Genomic DNA, 17,136 nt, shown 5'->3' with positions numbered 1-17,136 from the left:
CCCTAGCCAGAGCAAGAAAAATAAAGAAATTCAAAAGAACAGGGTTCAGCTTACCTTTCTACATGGTGGACAGGTTATTCTGAATTTGTCATCCTATATTCTCTTTCTAGTCAGGGGAAAGAAATCCAATCGATGTGTCACCTAATCCATTTTAAGCATCTCTGTTAGAACGAGAGGAGCTGCACTCTGAAGGTGTCTGCTTTGTTTTTTTCCTATTGACTACTCATTGAGTATACAGTGATTAGCTCAGACTTAGATGTATGACTTTTAAGCTGCAAACTGGGACAGATGATTCCCAGGCTAATTTTCCTTATTTTCATCTTTTTAAAAGATTTCTCAGTATCCTATTCCTAATCAGAACAGGATGAGTCAAGAGGGCACAGCCTTGTTGCTTCATCCTTCCCCTAAAATAACCCTTCAGCTGTGCCCAATTTTGTCCCCAGTCTGCATTGCTCTACTATACCACATCATTCCTGAGCAGATTCCCCACGGGACACTTGCTTTTTGTGTGGAGGGATCAGACAGATGCAGGAGGAAGCGCCTGTTGTAGGGTGGTGTGGGAGTGAGGCCTGTCCTGGATCTCACATGGGGTCCTTCTCTTGTCAGAGCTGACATTTTTCCCTGGGACAAGACATGCACAGCAACTGGTGTCACTGCTGTGTCACACTGGCTTGTGTTCATCAGGAAATACCCTGACATCAGTCTTGACTGGTAAATCTCTTCAGTAAGATGCAGCAGCTGTTTCTGCACCAACAGAGCACCAATATTATCCATTTTCATTGTAAGACAAAAGAAAACTCATTTGACTTAAGTCAGACAGATTCATTGTGGTGGTACCAGCTGGCTTCCCTCCAGCACCGGTGTATGTATCTTTGTGTCACTTCTCAGCACCAGAAACACACTGTTCTCCCCAACTTGCAGATGGGATTCGGAAGCAGAATTCATCTTCTCCCAGGCATCAAAGGGAGGGGTTAGAAGTTACGTGGGAACCAGAGCATAGGAACTTTATCACCCTAGAAATGGTGAGAGCCCTTTCTCTGGGGTGGTGCACTGAGTTGTTCCCAGAACCACAGGCAAAGCCTGGCCCCACCTGCATGCTCCTTGTGTAGACATGAGAGACTCATTTGATCTCTACATGGTTCTTAGTTGGTAGTTTATGGCACAGATTAGTGAAGTGCAGGAAAACTGGATTCTGAGATGTAACATATAAGGAACTAAATCCAATGTTTCTATTTTTGGAAGAGAGAGTTAAACTCATCTGCCAAGTAAATAAGGTCCTGCCACCTCTAAAAAGCCTCATTATCCAGTCTAGAGCTGTCTGCATTAGTGTGACACCTCTGTGTAAAATGATAAAACTGTGGCAATTAGCTATCATTTTAATCCATGCACATTATATCTGCTTCCAACTAGAGTTAGTTTATGTTTGAGACCAGTCTGGCAAAACCAGGAGAAGCTTAATAGCACAGAGGTTCACTTGCTTATTAATTAATTTATTTATTTTTTTGCTACTGTGTCTGCATTACATTTGTAAAATCGCCTGCACAGCATCCTCCTCTACTGGAAATGTAATAAGGCTAAATTATGCACTTCATCTTTACCAGCAGAGATAGAATATCATAGGAATCAGGGAAACTGTCAGCTATACCACCTAGTCAGTTTAAATACAGAGAACCCATTAAACAAAGTATTTAAGCAATAAAATATCTTGCTTATTATTAATGATATCCTGAACAGGAGGAAGCCTATCACCCCAGTTCTCTGCTGGTTATGTTGCATAATTACATAATAATCAGCCACACAGTCAATGCCTGTCCAATAAACATTTTAATTTTATTCCATCATAGAAGCGTGCACTGCTGCTAAACTGATTAATTAGAAACAAATATCATTACACAATACCATCTTTAATCATGAGACTCTAAAAGGAAAAAAAAAAAAAGAAAGGGATTTTTTTTTTAAATAAGAAATGTATGCTTACCAACATTTGAGATTTTAAATTTATATTTTCCAGAAACATTATGGGTAAATACTTAAAACGCCTTATTTACCTCAAAATCATGACTCATCTGAAATTAATGGAATTACATGAGTAACCATGTAAAGGCAGCATACTCTCAAGTGTCAAGTTAGGATATCAAATTTCCCAGTCTATCAATTAAAGTCACTTACACACTACAATCTGTATATCTGGAATCTCAAGTAAAAGAAGTCACTGAAAGAAGTTTGGCCAGACTCATACCTTCACCTCTGATCCTGTCTTCTTCTGATGTTTAGCTCCATTCATTCACTGACCACAGCTGTCAGCAATTCAGTTTCCCATTTTTGATTTCAATTCCTTCAGGGTCATGTATGATGCACAGAGACTTAAGAGGAGGCCTACTTTATCTTGAAATAGCTGGCAGCATTACAAAAGATCACCCTGTTGTGAAATCAGGGGAAAACCAGACATCACTACACTCCCATATCTACTTTAAATAAACCTGATTATGTCTTCTAGGCCTAAAATAATACTGCATATTATAAAGGATTTTAATGATTAGTTAATCCTAAATGTGCTGAAATATTCATATCGAAGATCTTACATAAAGCCATCTAACTGTTCATTGCTGCAAATGTCAAAAAAACGCATTTCACAGGACAACAAAACAGTAAGAAAAGCCCACACAAGATAAATTCAGGAATTTCAAAACACTCATTCACCTAACACCACCAAATCAAACAAAAAATTCCTACATGTTTTGGGAAAGCTAAAAGTGTAAAAGTTTTATTTAGATCCAAAGAGACCTACACTTTGAAACCAAAAACTCTCTTTTTGCTGTTGCAAAGAAATTGGAGCCATCAAATTTAGTTATCAGGTTAATTCTTATTTTCAGAAAATGAGGAAGAAAATTAAATGTCAAGTAGTTCAAAGAGTATGAGTACTGACCTATAGCCATTTTGTACAACAAAGTTTACAGCTGGACATACACACATGGTTAAACAGCACATTTTAGCAATTAATTATCATACTACTGCATTTCAAATCCCAAATCAAATTGTTCTTGGCAAGGCGAAACAGGGACTAAATAGGATATAGTCTGCTCTCCTCCCAGATCATTCCTGTACCAATAAATGCCTCTTTTAAGGCTTAAAAAAAAGTCTCTTTTCAAGTCCTCATTGAGGAATAATCTTGAAGGAAGTATCAAGTCTCCTGTTGTGAAAAAATGTTCTATTTGTGCAGTTTTTCCAGTTATTCTGAGGTGCTACATAGAACAGACTTGAGTGCACTAACATTTGATTAAGAGACAGCAGTAGGAAATGCTTGCTGCATGAATCCAAGAACTGGATCTTCTTTACTACTGCAGATGTCCCTTTGTCTTTTATGCCAATAGAGCCATTATGGTGATTTTCCCCCTCTCCTTCACCACAATGAAAAATGCCAGCACAATGAACATTCGGAAATTTTTCATGTGAAAAACACAAACAGAAGTGTGCTAACCTAACCAGCTGTGCTATGTGAGGAAAAAACCAGCCAGGCAGACTACCCTGCTTATGAAAGAAGGATACCTCATGCATCATGGTAACATCTGTAATGAATTTCATACTATGTAAGAGAAAAAAAAGGGATTTCCATACTGAATATGCTGTACCATGCTGCAGGTCTTTGCTCTCTGCATTTTAGAATGACACCATTGGTTTGGCTTTCGCTGTGAGTTTAATTACAGTGTCACTCTAATACTGCCAGTAATAAGGAACTATTAGTACTGCTTTTAAAAAGGGAAAAAACTTTATTGCAAAGAGTTAGAAATGCTCTTAAAATAATAAAGGGCAGTCAAGCAACCACACTTGCTCTGCCAAGAGCTTTTAAGATGCAACCTAGAGGATTGAAGCTTCATTACCGAAACATTTTTCCTGTTGCCACTTGAAAAAGATTTGCCAAATTTAATTACTAAAATGTAGGTAATAAAACTGTAACAATAATTGCATGCTTAAGAATGAAGAGACAAAGTAGTTCTACTTTTACTGAAGAGATGACTTTTAGGACTGGCACTATTTTGGACCCTAAAAGTACAAGGATCAATGCCACTGAAGAAGACAGAGATTTTTATGACCCCAAGACTGTGGATACAAGGCTTCCTCTGAGAATTCAAATTTCAAAGAGCAACATACCAATACCAGAATATGTGTTTCTTTATAGAACACATATCGTTTCACAAGAAACAACATTCCACAAGATAGGCTCTGAAGATTCCTTAATAAAAAGTGCTCATTTTTTCTGACATTTCTATCCATTACTAGTGCCTAAAGCAGCTGGAAATGGTGATGTGCTTCTAAACCATGCAGACAGAAAGTGTTAATCAACATGGGATCTGTGGCAAGCCAGCTTTTAAAGATGTTATACTTAGACAATGCTTCAGGTTACATCAGTCTGCCTTCTTCTTGGATTGAGTGGTCAAAAATGCTAGAGGTTTGTTTGTTTTCCATGGCTGCATAGTTCAAAGATCTACACAGTGTATAATACATTAAATATTTTCCAAATTTTCCAACTCCCTCACACTCAGAATCACTGATGTGAAGCAGAACCCTCACACTCAGAATCACTGATTTGAAGCAGAATAGAAAGAGTCAGAGATCAACAGTACAAAGATGGCAACTAGAAGAGCAATTCCATTAGGCAGAGAAACACTAAGGCATCCAAGAAGACATTCCAATCTGGATCTGGCATTGCAATAAGACACAAATTCTTTCATTTTCAATTTAGAAACTTTCAGTCAAATTAATTTTTTTAAAAAGTGACTGGAAGTTCTTGGCATTGATATTAAATCAGTGCTTTAGCTGTGGAAGCTGGCTCACTCCTACAGTCTTTTTAATTGATCGTTTTTGAGGATTAACCATCTTCGGGTTTCCTGGAACACTGTGTCTTCCTCTGAAATAAAATGGGTGAAGTTAGTCAGCAAATGTCACATTGCCTGTACGTTTTGATGGCTAAAAATGTGCATGCTTTCTATATTTGCATATCTGATTACTACTGTGAATTAATAAACCTGAGAAAGGAAAAAAACAAGTATATTTCTAGGTTCGCAGGTTAGCAGAGCATCTAATTATTCTGCTAACTCAATTTTCATCTCATGATTCCTGTTACCTAAGTGATGTCATTTGAAGAACATGAACAGAATACTAAGTACTGGCACTAGGAGAGTGATAACAGAGACATTTTTATCCGTTAAAGAATTCCCACCAGAAAAGGGGAAAACACTTCATGTAGATGTAGTTACAGATCTCTGCAGGTATTCCACTCTGAAAAGCCAGGCTCTTGAACCCATGATCCCAAGAAATGCCTCCAGGAGATGCTGCAAGCAGACTTCTGAAGTGGTACTCATCATGGATACATACACCATCTACATGAAACCAGCTAGAGCTTCATCTTGATCTTCTACGAAATCTGTGGGAATGTAAAGAAATCTCCAGGGAAAGAACGGCGCTTCCACAAGCTGGGAGGGTCATTCTCCTGACCAAGAAGCCTGCCTTTCCGCTCCTATCAAATGTCCCTTTGTTTCTCTTCCTGTTCATTACTGCAGAGGAAAGACAGCACTTTACATACTCTAACAATATACAAAGCTTCAGTGTCTTTCTCAAGCAAAGGCATTTTGAAGGAAAAAATATCACAGCATCACACTGTTATATTTGTCATGATACCCAGATATGTGATAGAAGCTATGATGATGGTATCTCTGCAAATTTCAAATTTGTGGGGAAAGAGGCAACAAAGTCAACCTAGGGCTCACTAATCTTCTTGGAATTGACACATCCTTTGTTCCAGCTCTTACAAGCAGTCTTGGTCTTGAAGTGAGAACTATGCCCATACAGATATGGAGGTACTTCTACTCAGAGTTGGAAGCTCACAATCCAAGACCCCAGTGTGCTCAATAATCAATTATTCAAATTCAAATCAGTTGATTACTCATAATCATTTGATTAAACTATAGCTACAGCTGAACAAAGTAGAAAATGCCTGTGTGGAATTCTGCAGGCAGCAAAACCTCTTCCATTCAAAACCAGCTGGACTTACAGACTTAGAAGCCAGGTAGCTGCAGCAGTGCAGTGTTGGAACTGAGCTAATTAGCCTCATCATAAGTCTCAGTGTAACAGCAGGGGTCAGAATGACAATAAATTGGCTGCTCAAATTGCATCAGAGATATGGGCCATCAAGACATGCATGTTGTTCTCAACTGTCAGCTAGCCTATCTTCTTGTCCTGTAATAACCACAAAAAGGATCTCTGCTGAACTTGCTTCTGTTTTGGATGGCCAGGAAACTGAATGCATCAACAATTAGTTGTTGGAACTCTGGTTACTGTGAATTCTAGACTTTCTGTGCTGACAGGCACTGATCTCTATACTAACTCGCACATTTAATCCCAACCTTAGCAAAAAAAGAGCAAAGAATCCACATTAGCCCTCACAACTACTACCCAAAATTGTTTCCAGTGTTCATTTAATACACAGGTTGGGCTTTCTGTTCCTGTTCCTATAGTTAAAATAAGCATTAAGCAGCTTCTTAGTATGGTTTGAATTCTATGTAGGTATTTTGTAAAAGGGCAACAAAGGTGAGGTAAGAACTCTAGACAGAAAGTTTTCAAATTTCTCTCAAGAACATCCACGTCTTTTCTTATTTTAATGAAATTATTTCTCATTAATATGAGCTTGAACAAACAACCCCCAGGCTATAAATCAAAACATAATTAAAAAGGAATACTATAACAATGGCTGTAATTACCTTGTGATGTTCATGAGATGCATACTTATATTCTAGTATTTTCTTAAAACACAAACTATGCCAAATCCCCACTCTTACATCCATGTTGCCAGCAAAGATTGAAGTTTGTCCTCAAAGTTCTAAGTCATTGGCTATAAAAGAAAATCATCTGAAAACTAGGTCCTTATATACTAAGGACAATTTAAAGGATGAAAAATTATCTTCATGTTTAAAGAACATTGAAAAGTAAAAAGAAGTTCTCTTAGGGAAAATGGATTGAAAGAGGATATTTTGTTGTACCCACACATCTTCAGCAGTTACAGGGCACTTTATTTTCTTTTGTTTGATATAAAGAAAATTACAAAAACACACTGTCATAGAATTGCAGGGTAAGTAATGGTCTACTAAAATATATTGAAAAAAATAATAATATCTGATAATCACAGATCAGTGCTAACCCTCAGCAAACCTCCATATCTGGCTGATGATATTTAATCTCACTGCAGAGGCAGTGAATCCTCCTGGTTCTAGCTTTCTGACCTTCTCCTTAGGACGCACGTTAAATATTTATCACTGGGGTCAAAAGTGATGCAGTGGCATATGGGGCACTTCAAACCCACACAGTGCTTTTTATGTATTGAGAAACTTCAGTTATAGAACTGAATTCATATTGTACTGCATTAATTCATATTCTATTAATATACTCTCCTGGAACATCAAGATTCACAATTCCAATTTATGAAATCCTGTGATTCTGTGCTTACAGAACGAAAGGAAAAGGCTGGTACGCAAATAGGTCTACACAATATCATGTTTATAATTTACTCATTACATTTTTAGATTATTCCAATATAAATTGTATATGCTCATTTTAATAATATATGTAAGTGGGTTTGTGGAAGAGTATTTAATGTGAGACACTAAATTCATAGAAACCATACTATCTTAGGGAGTCTCCAAATATAAATTATTTGGGAAAGTTTCAAAATTAAGTATTATATCTGCTTGCTTCCACATTTTTTTAGGTATCTGTTTATGGCCACTGGAGGAAGGTGACTGGGTCCAATAAACTTTTCACATATGCTCCCTATATTCCTCACACTTCATATTCTTAACATATTCAATTCAGTTAAAAGAATAAATCTCCTCAAATTTTAAGCTTATCCACAAGTATTACAATCAGAAATTAATTTTATTTCTATGTATCTCAGAGCAAGTAGACCTTTTTCAAATTTGTATTTCTAACCCATATAACTAAACAGAAGTCTGTTAAACAGTGATTTAAACATATGCATTTCCAACATTTGCATTAAATGAAACTGATGAAAAGTAATATCAAAAATTATGTTGAGTAATGCTTTGTCAGTGGGCTTATGCTGTGATATTTACCATGAAGAGAAAGTCGCAATGTTCAAAACAGTACTTAATAAAAAATAATCAACCAGAAAACAGAGAATATAAAGGAAATTTACCTCAGTATCTGTTCTTCTCCCTTGCAGGTCAGAGCATCTGTTTTTTTTCATTTCAACAGTTTTAGGTTTAGGTGAATTCTGCAATAGCCAATTTTATACAAAACAAGTTAAATCCTAACCCAAATCACAGTTACAGAAGTAAACAGGATTTGCACAGATTTACTTTATTGAAGGCAAGAAATTTTGTAGCTGATGAACTCCAGTACTGAATATGATGGCTAGTATAATTTATCATCTTATCATATCTGAGGAGATGTGATTCTGTGCATTATGAGGAAGGAGCAATGCCAAGGTTGCCTTCACTGGTTTTGTAATTTATATGAATATAGAGTACCAATATATATGATTATTATCCATAGCACTGCTTTTGCTGGTACAGTTTACTCCAGGCCTACCCCAACAAAAATTTCCCATTGTTGTACAAGCAGCTTTCCAGATGTAGCAATCTATAACCTTGGGCCTTTTCTGCAAAGAAATCCCAGTCGCAAATCAGATTCCACTATGCTATCAACAGTTTGTGGCAAAAATCTGGCCTAAAAGAATGGCCTTTTTAAAGAACCACTACAGTTCTTCTTTGCTTGCCTCTCAGATTGATTTCTGAACATCCCTAGAGAGTGCCTTTAAGATCTGTGGACTCCAAATCCCAAACCAATGCTTTGCCAGATTGAAATCAAAACAAAAAAACCCAAACAATAATACACCAGATACCATTGGTGCCTCTAGCATGAGTTCTGTGAAATGTTTAATTTATTTTAAAACTATAATTTAAAACTGACTATGCCCTTATGGACCAGACAAGACAATCTCCAAAAGCACTCAGAAGAAAAATATATTTTGTAAATACAAACAAACAAACAAAAAAAAGCAGAAAGGCACTCAGTAATAAAAAGGTAATTAAAACAAATGGCTGTTCAGAAGCATCTTTGTCTTCTGCTTCTGCCACAAGCTTCAGGAGGGATCCAAACCAAAGCAGGAAAACCCTAACACACAGAGTATTTTTTTAATATCTACCTGTAGAAAACTTCCATGCTATGATTTTTTTCCCCTTATTGTCAGCTATAAAAAAAACTTCCAACATAATGAGAGAAAACAAAGGCTAAAAAGAACACTATATTCATAAGAGAGTGTCACTAGGATACACTGTTGTCATAGGACAGCAATACCCTGTGGTATATATACTGTGCAATATATGAAAATTGTTAGCCTATGGTAAATCCTTCTAACTCAACAGCAGCCAATATCACTGTGCAGACTGTAGAACATTGATATTGTAGTACGGTTGAAAGAGTCTGTACTGAATGTACATCTACTTCTCCCTCTGTTGTTAAAGTGAACTGTTAAAAGAGAAGGCAGATTTTAACATATCCAGATTTTAAAATAATATAAAAGTCAAATCAAAGTCATGGCAGAAAAAGACCTGAGGGGAACAGATAAACCACTGATCCTTTTGAAATCAACAGTAAACCACAGAATCATAGAATATCTCAAGTTGGAAGGGACCCATAAAGATCGTCAATTCCAACTTCCTGCTCTTCACAGGACTGCCTAAAATTAAAGAGTGTCATCCAACTGCTCCTTGAAGTCTGACAGGTTTAGTGCTATGACCAATTCCCTGGGGATCATGATCCAGTGATTGACCACCCTTTCAATGAAGACCCTTTTCCTAAGCTTCAATCTACACTTCCCCTGATACAGCTTCATTCCCTTTCCTCATGTGCTACCACTGGTCACCACAGAGAGGAGAACAGCACCTGCCCCTCCTATGCCCCTCTGGAGGAAGGTGTAGTGTGGAGTGAGGTCACTGCTCAGCAATGGGGTCACCCCTCAGCCTTCTCTCATCCCAGCTGAACTAACCAAGTGACTTCAGCTGCTTCTCATAAATCTGCCCTTGAGGTCAGACCACACTGTTCACCCTCCTGGATGCCCTTCTTAGACTGAGGTGCTCAAAACTGCACACAGCAGCTGGGATGTGGGGGTGACTGCTCTGCTCAGATCAGCAATGTACAAGGTAGATGCTTAATCTAAACTACTCACTTATACTCTGCTTAGAGCTCAGGAGAAGAGACAGAAAAGTCCCTAGGGAAATTAATTTCATCTTGACCTAAAACAGATGTGATACTTTGCACATGATTCTTTCTTCATAGATTACAGAGGATTCCACTACAACTACTTTAGAATGGCTATTTGATGTTTAGAGAACTAAATATAGGAATATTAATCTGAGGATGACTATTTTGCTATATGATACTGAAATCATGAGAGTAAATAATTAATTGCTGAAAATATAATGAACTAACTACCTTGAGTGTTGATGGCAAAATCCTAGACCCCAGTGCCTCACTATGCAACATGCCATTGCATATACCTCACTTCAAATGGTGTCCTATGCATATTTAAGTGTTTTTATAGGGAGCTAAACATCGACACTCCTCTTGCTAGCATGTTCAGTAATAAAATCTACTTTTATTTCCTTTCTTTCTCCAGAAGTTCTCAGTTTCACTGCTAATATAAAGATATTAACAGTTATCATGAGCATTTCCCAGGCTTTTTCTTGGTTTCATGCTGGAAAGTTCATTTAAGCAATTCTTTTAGATTTCCCAAAGTAGCAATGAACCATGTAAGAGAATCAGTTGCCCACTGTGCAAACACATGCTAATTACAGGCTTTTACCCCAGTTAGCTATGAAGGGGACTCAGTGGCAGCAATTCTTGAATATCACACTAAGCTATTACTTTTACATTATTTAGGAATTTAGAGCTTTTCTAGAATAAGAAGTACTATAAATCTTTACAGATTTCTTTACAGGTTTCTCCAGTTTGTCGTATAAAATTTCATGTATTACATAATTTGCATCAATAAAATTTAACCTATGATTTCACCAAAACAAGGTGTTTTATACCTGCTTTGTAAAGTTAATGGAAATATATGTTGTATTTAATTCTGAGCTGGTTGGATAGTTTATCTTTAAAAGAAAAAAAGGAGATATAAAAAGGAGGAATTACTACTTAAGGTGGCTGTCACTACTGCTGACAATTTGCTTCTGTTCTGTTCAACTGCATAGCAGTCTTGTGACTAACGGATGGCCAAGCATCAGAAAATTGCTTCAGTTTTCTCGGTTATGGTCACTTTACCGTGCTAGGGAACACTAAAACTCCAATCGATACAAAAGCAAAAAAAAGTATTTCAAATAAATAAACTGTACGATCTTTCCATTTATGACTCTTAAAATTTTTCAAAAGCAGCTTTTGTAAGATATTTGGTATACAAATGAAGTAATAAAACACCTTGATCTAATGGCATTAAAGATACCATTGTTATATCAAGAAAGCATTAAAAGTTAGCGAGTCACACATGCTTCTTACCTGTAAGATCTATGAGAGGTACAGGCACCATTCATCATTAACTTTGTGGTAAGCCTAAAGTTAAATGAGATATAGGCTGTCATTAAGCACAAATTTTCAAATCTGAATCATACAGAAGAGTCAGATATACAGCAGAGCCTTTTTCCAGCGGCATATTTTTTGGAACTATTCTATTGTGTGATTCACAAACAATCTGTTTGCCACACAACGTAACAGCTTTTACAGTCTAGAGGGATAGAGTGATTACAAACCTTTGCTTCTTGTTCCAGTCTAAGTTCATAGTCCTTTAGCTGGTTCTGGAGACTTTTCTTCTCTTCTTCTAACTGTTTAAGAAAGTTCTTTAAGGAACCCTATGGTTAAGGTAAATAAATAGTGTTTTACAACTATTTCCATTCTCTATAAAGATGTCAGCACTATAGCGCTTATTCTTCAAGCATTATGATGTTTGTCATTCTGTGCATTTTTTGTTTTCATGGTTCTAGCTCATGCACAGCAGAGGCAAAAGCAATTAACCACATGCTACAATTACTAGTTATGCATTGCACATTTCCACTGGCTAAAATGACACAGGTACAGTTCTCCATACTGCTGCTCCTTGGCATCTTAAGCAAAGTTACCTTGTGGTGACCAGTCAGAATTGCTCCTTTGTTCTAACCAAAATTCCCTATGATGGCTCTTCTTTAGCAGGAAGAAGATTTTACATCTTACCAGCACATCCATTTTCAAACTACTTGCTGAGAGAGCTTCTGGGCTAGTTGAAGAGCCACATGGGACATCAAGGGCAACTCATACTAATTTGGCTAGAAAGCAATATTTTGTGGAGAGACTGTCTTAGGTGTACAGCCATCTATGCTGTCTACAATAGGAATGAGCAACAGCAGCAGAGTCCATTTTTAGTTACTGGCACTGGCCAAATATTTGCTTGTTGTGTAATGGATTAAAACACACCCACACACTTGGGAGGACCCAAGCAGGTCCTCCTCTTCTACTAACACAGGGAATGTTTTTCATAATCTCATTCATAATTTGACCCGTTCCATCCCATAGAGACATTATTATGAAATCTCTAACACAGAGTTGCCCTCCAAGTTCAGGGACACTGCATTACAACAAGGATGAATTTAGGCAAACATGCCAGGAGGCTGTGTGAATGAACAAGTAGGTCCTGAACAAATTCAAACACATGAAGGAAGCCTAGTGAGGGTAAGAGAGGGTAGCAACATTGACTGGTAGCCTTGGAGGAATACAGGGATTGTTTGAACAGTCAGGGATCAGTTTAGGAAAGCTACAGCCCTGACAGAATTAAACAGAGCCAGGGATGTCAAGGACAACAAGAAAAGCTTCTATGGGTACATTAGTGATAATAGGAAGTCTAAGGAGAATGTGCATCCTTTCCAGAGAATGGATTGAGAGCACTCTTTAGAAGGAGGACTTGGGGATGTCGGTAGATGAAAATCTTGGCATGATCTGGCCATGTAGTTTGCAGTCCAGAAAGTCAACAGTTTCCTGGGCTGCATCAGAAGTGTGGCGAAGAGGCTGACGGAAGTGATTGACCTCCTCTGCTCTGCTCTCCTGAGACCCCACCTGAAGTACTGCACCCAACTCTGGGAACAAACATCACAGGCCTGGAGCAGCTCTCCTCTGCAGACAGGCTGAGACAGCTGGGGTTGTTCAGCCTGGAGAAGAGAAGGCTCTGGGGAGACCTTATAGCATCTTCCAGTACCTGAAGAGGGCCTACAAGAGAACTGGAGAGGAACTTTTTACAAAGGTACGTAGTGACAGGGCAAAGGGTAATGGCTTTAAACTGCAAGAGAACAGGTTTAGATTAGATATTAGGAAGAAATTTTTTACTGTGAGGGTGGTGAAGCACAGGTACAGGTTGCCCAGAGAAGTTACTTAAGGCCCATCCCTGGAGGTATTCAGGGTTGGATGGGACTCTGAGCAAGACAATCTAGTGTAAGGTGTCCCTCTCCATGGCAGCAGGTTGGAAATAAATGTTCTTTAAAGTCCCTTCCAACCGAAACCATCATGATTCTATTACAATTCAAGGTCAGTCAAGTTTGTTCTTGTACTTAAATAACTGTTTTTCTTCCTCCCTGCTGTTTGTCTCCAGCATGTATAGACTGAAGACATGAGCATCTTTTTTCTGCATTCATTTTACTAGGATGATTAAGCTGAACTTGCAGAAATTATCTTTCACACACCAGGCTGTCTTTTCATCTTACCATCCTAGTAATCCCTCTGTGCACCAGGATGGAGCTCAACCTTCTTATGGCTAGAGAACAGAACTGGCCTACAGTATGCAGTACTCCAAAAGCCATCTCACTGCCTTGAACAATCAGTGATACTTCTTTACCAATATAAATTTTAGGATTGAATTTTCCTTTTGCACAGCTGCACAATAATGGCTCACAGTCAACAAGGCATCAGCTAGAATACCCAGATGCTCCCCTGCAGTTGTATCAGTTCTCTCATAACATAATTTCTTTACTCTTTTCTAAATCCTTTGGTCTACACTATTAAATTTTACTCACATTTTTAATAATCTATTCTTCACTGTCTTTCTTTTTCTAAACCACATCCAAGTCCCAATTATATTATATAATTGGTTTCAGGAGAGAGATATCACAATCTAATTCTACTGTGTGTATCAAGGTCATGCATTAAATATTAAGGTTCATCTTAAACCTGGTCCTGGAAGACCTCTGCTTGTACTCTCCCAGCAGACTCCTTCACTAATCACTGCTATCATGTTCCATTTGCCAGTTCTTTATTCCTCTAACAAATATATTAATTTTCATTTTCTCCAAATTAATCAGTCACTTCCCATGCGACATGATATCTTTATCAGAGGTCACAGTGAATGAGATACTGTATTTATTGTGACAACAAATGTATTGTTTTATCACAGAATATCAACAGGTTTATGCACCATGAGCCCTTTTAATATATCCATATTTCAATTTCATTTTGCAACAACTATTCCTCTCTTTATCTCTTCACTGAAAAAAGGGCTATACTCCAATGCACAAAATGTGCACGTTTATTAGAACCACTTGCTATCATATCAGGGATGTGACAAACCAGTTCTTTCAGAATCCTGAGATATGGATTACCCATTTTCCTTATTTTAAGCACATTCAGCTCTTTGAGTTTTCCTTAGGATTTAGTTATTGTCATTTCTTTTTACACCTGCCTTGCTGATATTAGCTATTTTTTCCTTTCTCTTGCATTTTATTGTTTCTGCCTTTACTTAAAACTTAGGCAATATATACATGTTATTTTAAAGTGAATGAATTAATGATCACTTAATCTGACAGGTTTTTTGACTGGATTTTCTGCAATGTTCTTGTAGATCTTAAAAATCTAAAATAGCATTGTGTCCCATAGATAATAATTTTATCTATTATTTTCTGATAAAATGTGTTAATTATCCATTGAGTTTTGTGCCTCATCATTATTAGCACTTGACTTTTAGTCTTTATTTACAAGTCTAACACACAATACAAGTTCTGTGAATAGTCTAATAATATTATATCCAAATTCATCCATCTAAATATGATATTTATATGCATATTTGACTGGATTCAGTCTGAGGTGAGGGTATCTACATTTGAGTGTCCAAATGTGAGCTGAACTCCTACTAAGAGTCAGAGTGAAGATAATCAATGATGTGCAGTGATTCATTCAGCTAAGTAGCTAAAGAGCTCGGCTCAGTTCCATCTGAATTCTTTTGAAGAGTCCAAGACATTAATGTGTGGCAGATATGACACAGGGGTTATGTAAGACACATCCTTCTGGAGCAGTAACAGGCTACTGTGTACTGAAACATCTTCAAGACTCATTGCTTACACAATTATTCCACTGAAGATGCCAACCAAATAAATCTAGATACACATGTCTTTACTCAGCTGACTATTAATAAGACCTAACTGCCTATAGTAGGAATTAAAAGACCTAAGAGGTAGACAGCTACATATAGAAAAATAAATATTTGTGTCCTAATATTTAAGAAAATCATATTGTTCAATGTACATTTCAATATTATTTCCCAGTACTACTGTGACTAAATTTTGTTTTCCAATCCATCCTCAAGATTGATTCATCCAAACAGCTAATGAAGAAAATATCAACAACATTATTGTCAAAGTCTCTCACATCTGCTACATACCACATCTATCTCTGTTTTGTTCTTTCCTGGCAAGTGTGTACCTTTAATACTTGTTATCCTTTGATGGTTCTGCTGCTATCAATGCTATTACATTCCTGGTCAGTCAGGTCCTTCCCTTTGTTTGCTCAGGTCCCCTGGGCAAAATAACTATCTGTTTTAGTTGGTTTTTTTTTTAATTTTATTTCTAACACAAACACCTCCTTAGTCAAAACAGATGAATCCTTTCCTTTCTATGCTGATTACCTGACCATTCCCTTACTAATCAGTTATTTATTCTCATGACCTTAATGCTTTGCTTACCAGATTTTCCTGGTAAACAGTGAAACGAGATAAAAATTCTCCAAATATTTTTCCCTTCTATTTTCCATGGGAATTTTAAATTTTTTTCATATTTATCATGCCAGTCTCAGATCCAGAAGCCCAGTATCCATATCTGGTTTATTTCTCAGAGAGTTTATTAATGCTTGCTGCTGGTAAAAAAATTACATCTGCCTGTTTTAAGTCTACAGTCTTTTCTGCCATCTGAAGATTAATGCAACTTTTATTCTTTTGCATAATTTTCTACATAACATGTTACTTACCTGGCTCCAAATTTTATTCTTCATTTTAAAAATTCAGAGTTTCAGGAAGACTTCCATAGGGATAATTTCTGTTAAAATCAAGATTTGCGGGAGCATGGCAAAAGGTATGGTACTTTTAAAACATGCTGCAAGAGAGAATAACCCCTCCCACTGTTCAAAAGGAAAAAAGGAGATAGAGAAGAGGTGTATGTTTGAGGAGTATTTTGCCCCTGATTGAACCATACCAACAGGCATACTGGAGACATTAAAAGAATTGAGGAATAGTTGCAGGGTTTTTTTTCCTAATTAAAGCAGAAGTACCTTGGATGCAGATAAAATCTTTGTCCAAATACAGAAGGCTCCTACAGTCAATTCAGGCAATGTTGGCTAATTCAAGGAGAAGAAAGTAAGCTGCAGATTAAAGAGAAGATTTGGCTTAATTCCACTAGGGTCATATGCTGTTTCATTTCAACATCAGTGTCTCTACAGAATTAAACAAGACAGAGAAGGCTTCAACACTGTTGAACTAGGAAACTAAATTTTTTTGCCTTCTTGACATCAGTGTACATTAAAGATTATAAACATCTGACAGTATATTTTGTACAAAATCTTTTGTACCACCTATCACCACAGTAAGCTCAAATACAGTAAATACAAGAGTTCATGCTGTTCTCCAGATTTGTTATTTGTAAATCCACAACACACGGTTATTTTCTTTACTAGATTGTCCATCATTGTTATATAAGACAGCAAGACTTGTGTTGCAGCTGTTGCTGCAACAATTTGGTATCTCCTCAGTGATGGTACTCATCTAATTTCTTTGAGTTCTTTCACTTA

General features: G+C 37.1%; 1 protein-coding gene across 1 annotated transcript in view; it reads right to left on the bottom strand.

Moving 5' to 3' along the window:
- Positions 1-17,136, bottom strand: part of CCDC169 (coiled-coil domain containing 169) — a gene marked incomplete at its 5' end in the record, with an annotated part of 45,570 nt that overhangs the window by 12,652 nt on the left and 15,782 nt on the right. Inside the window, 4 exon segments of the mRNA XM_072936649.1 lie at positions 2,240-4,906; positions 8,207-8,284; positions 11,558-11,622; positions 11,820-11,918. Of these exon segments, the coding sequence (XP_072792750.1) occupies positions 4,804-4,906; positions 8,207-8,284; positions 11,558-11,622; positions 11,820-11,918 (345 nt within the window).

Source organism: Taeniopygia guttata, chromosome 1, assembly GCF_048771995.1.
Source record: "Taeniopygia guttata chromosome 1, bTaeGut7.mat, whole genome shotgun sequence".
NCBI classification, from domain to species: Eukaryota; Metazoa; Chordata; class Aves; order Passeriformes; family Estrildidae; genus Taeniopygia; species Taeniopygia guttata.
Note: the sequence above shows the minus strand (reverse complement) of the source record. Positions and strands in the feature narration are given on the sequence as shown.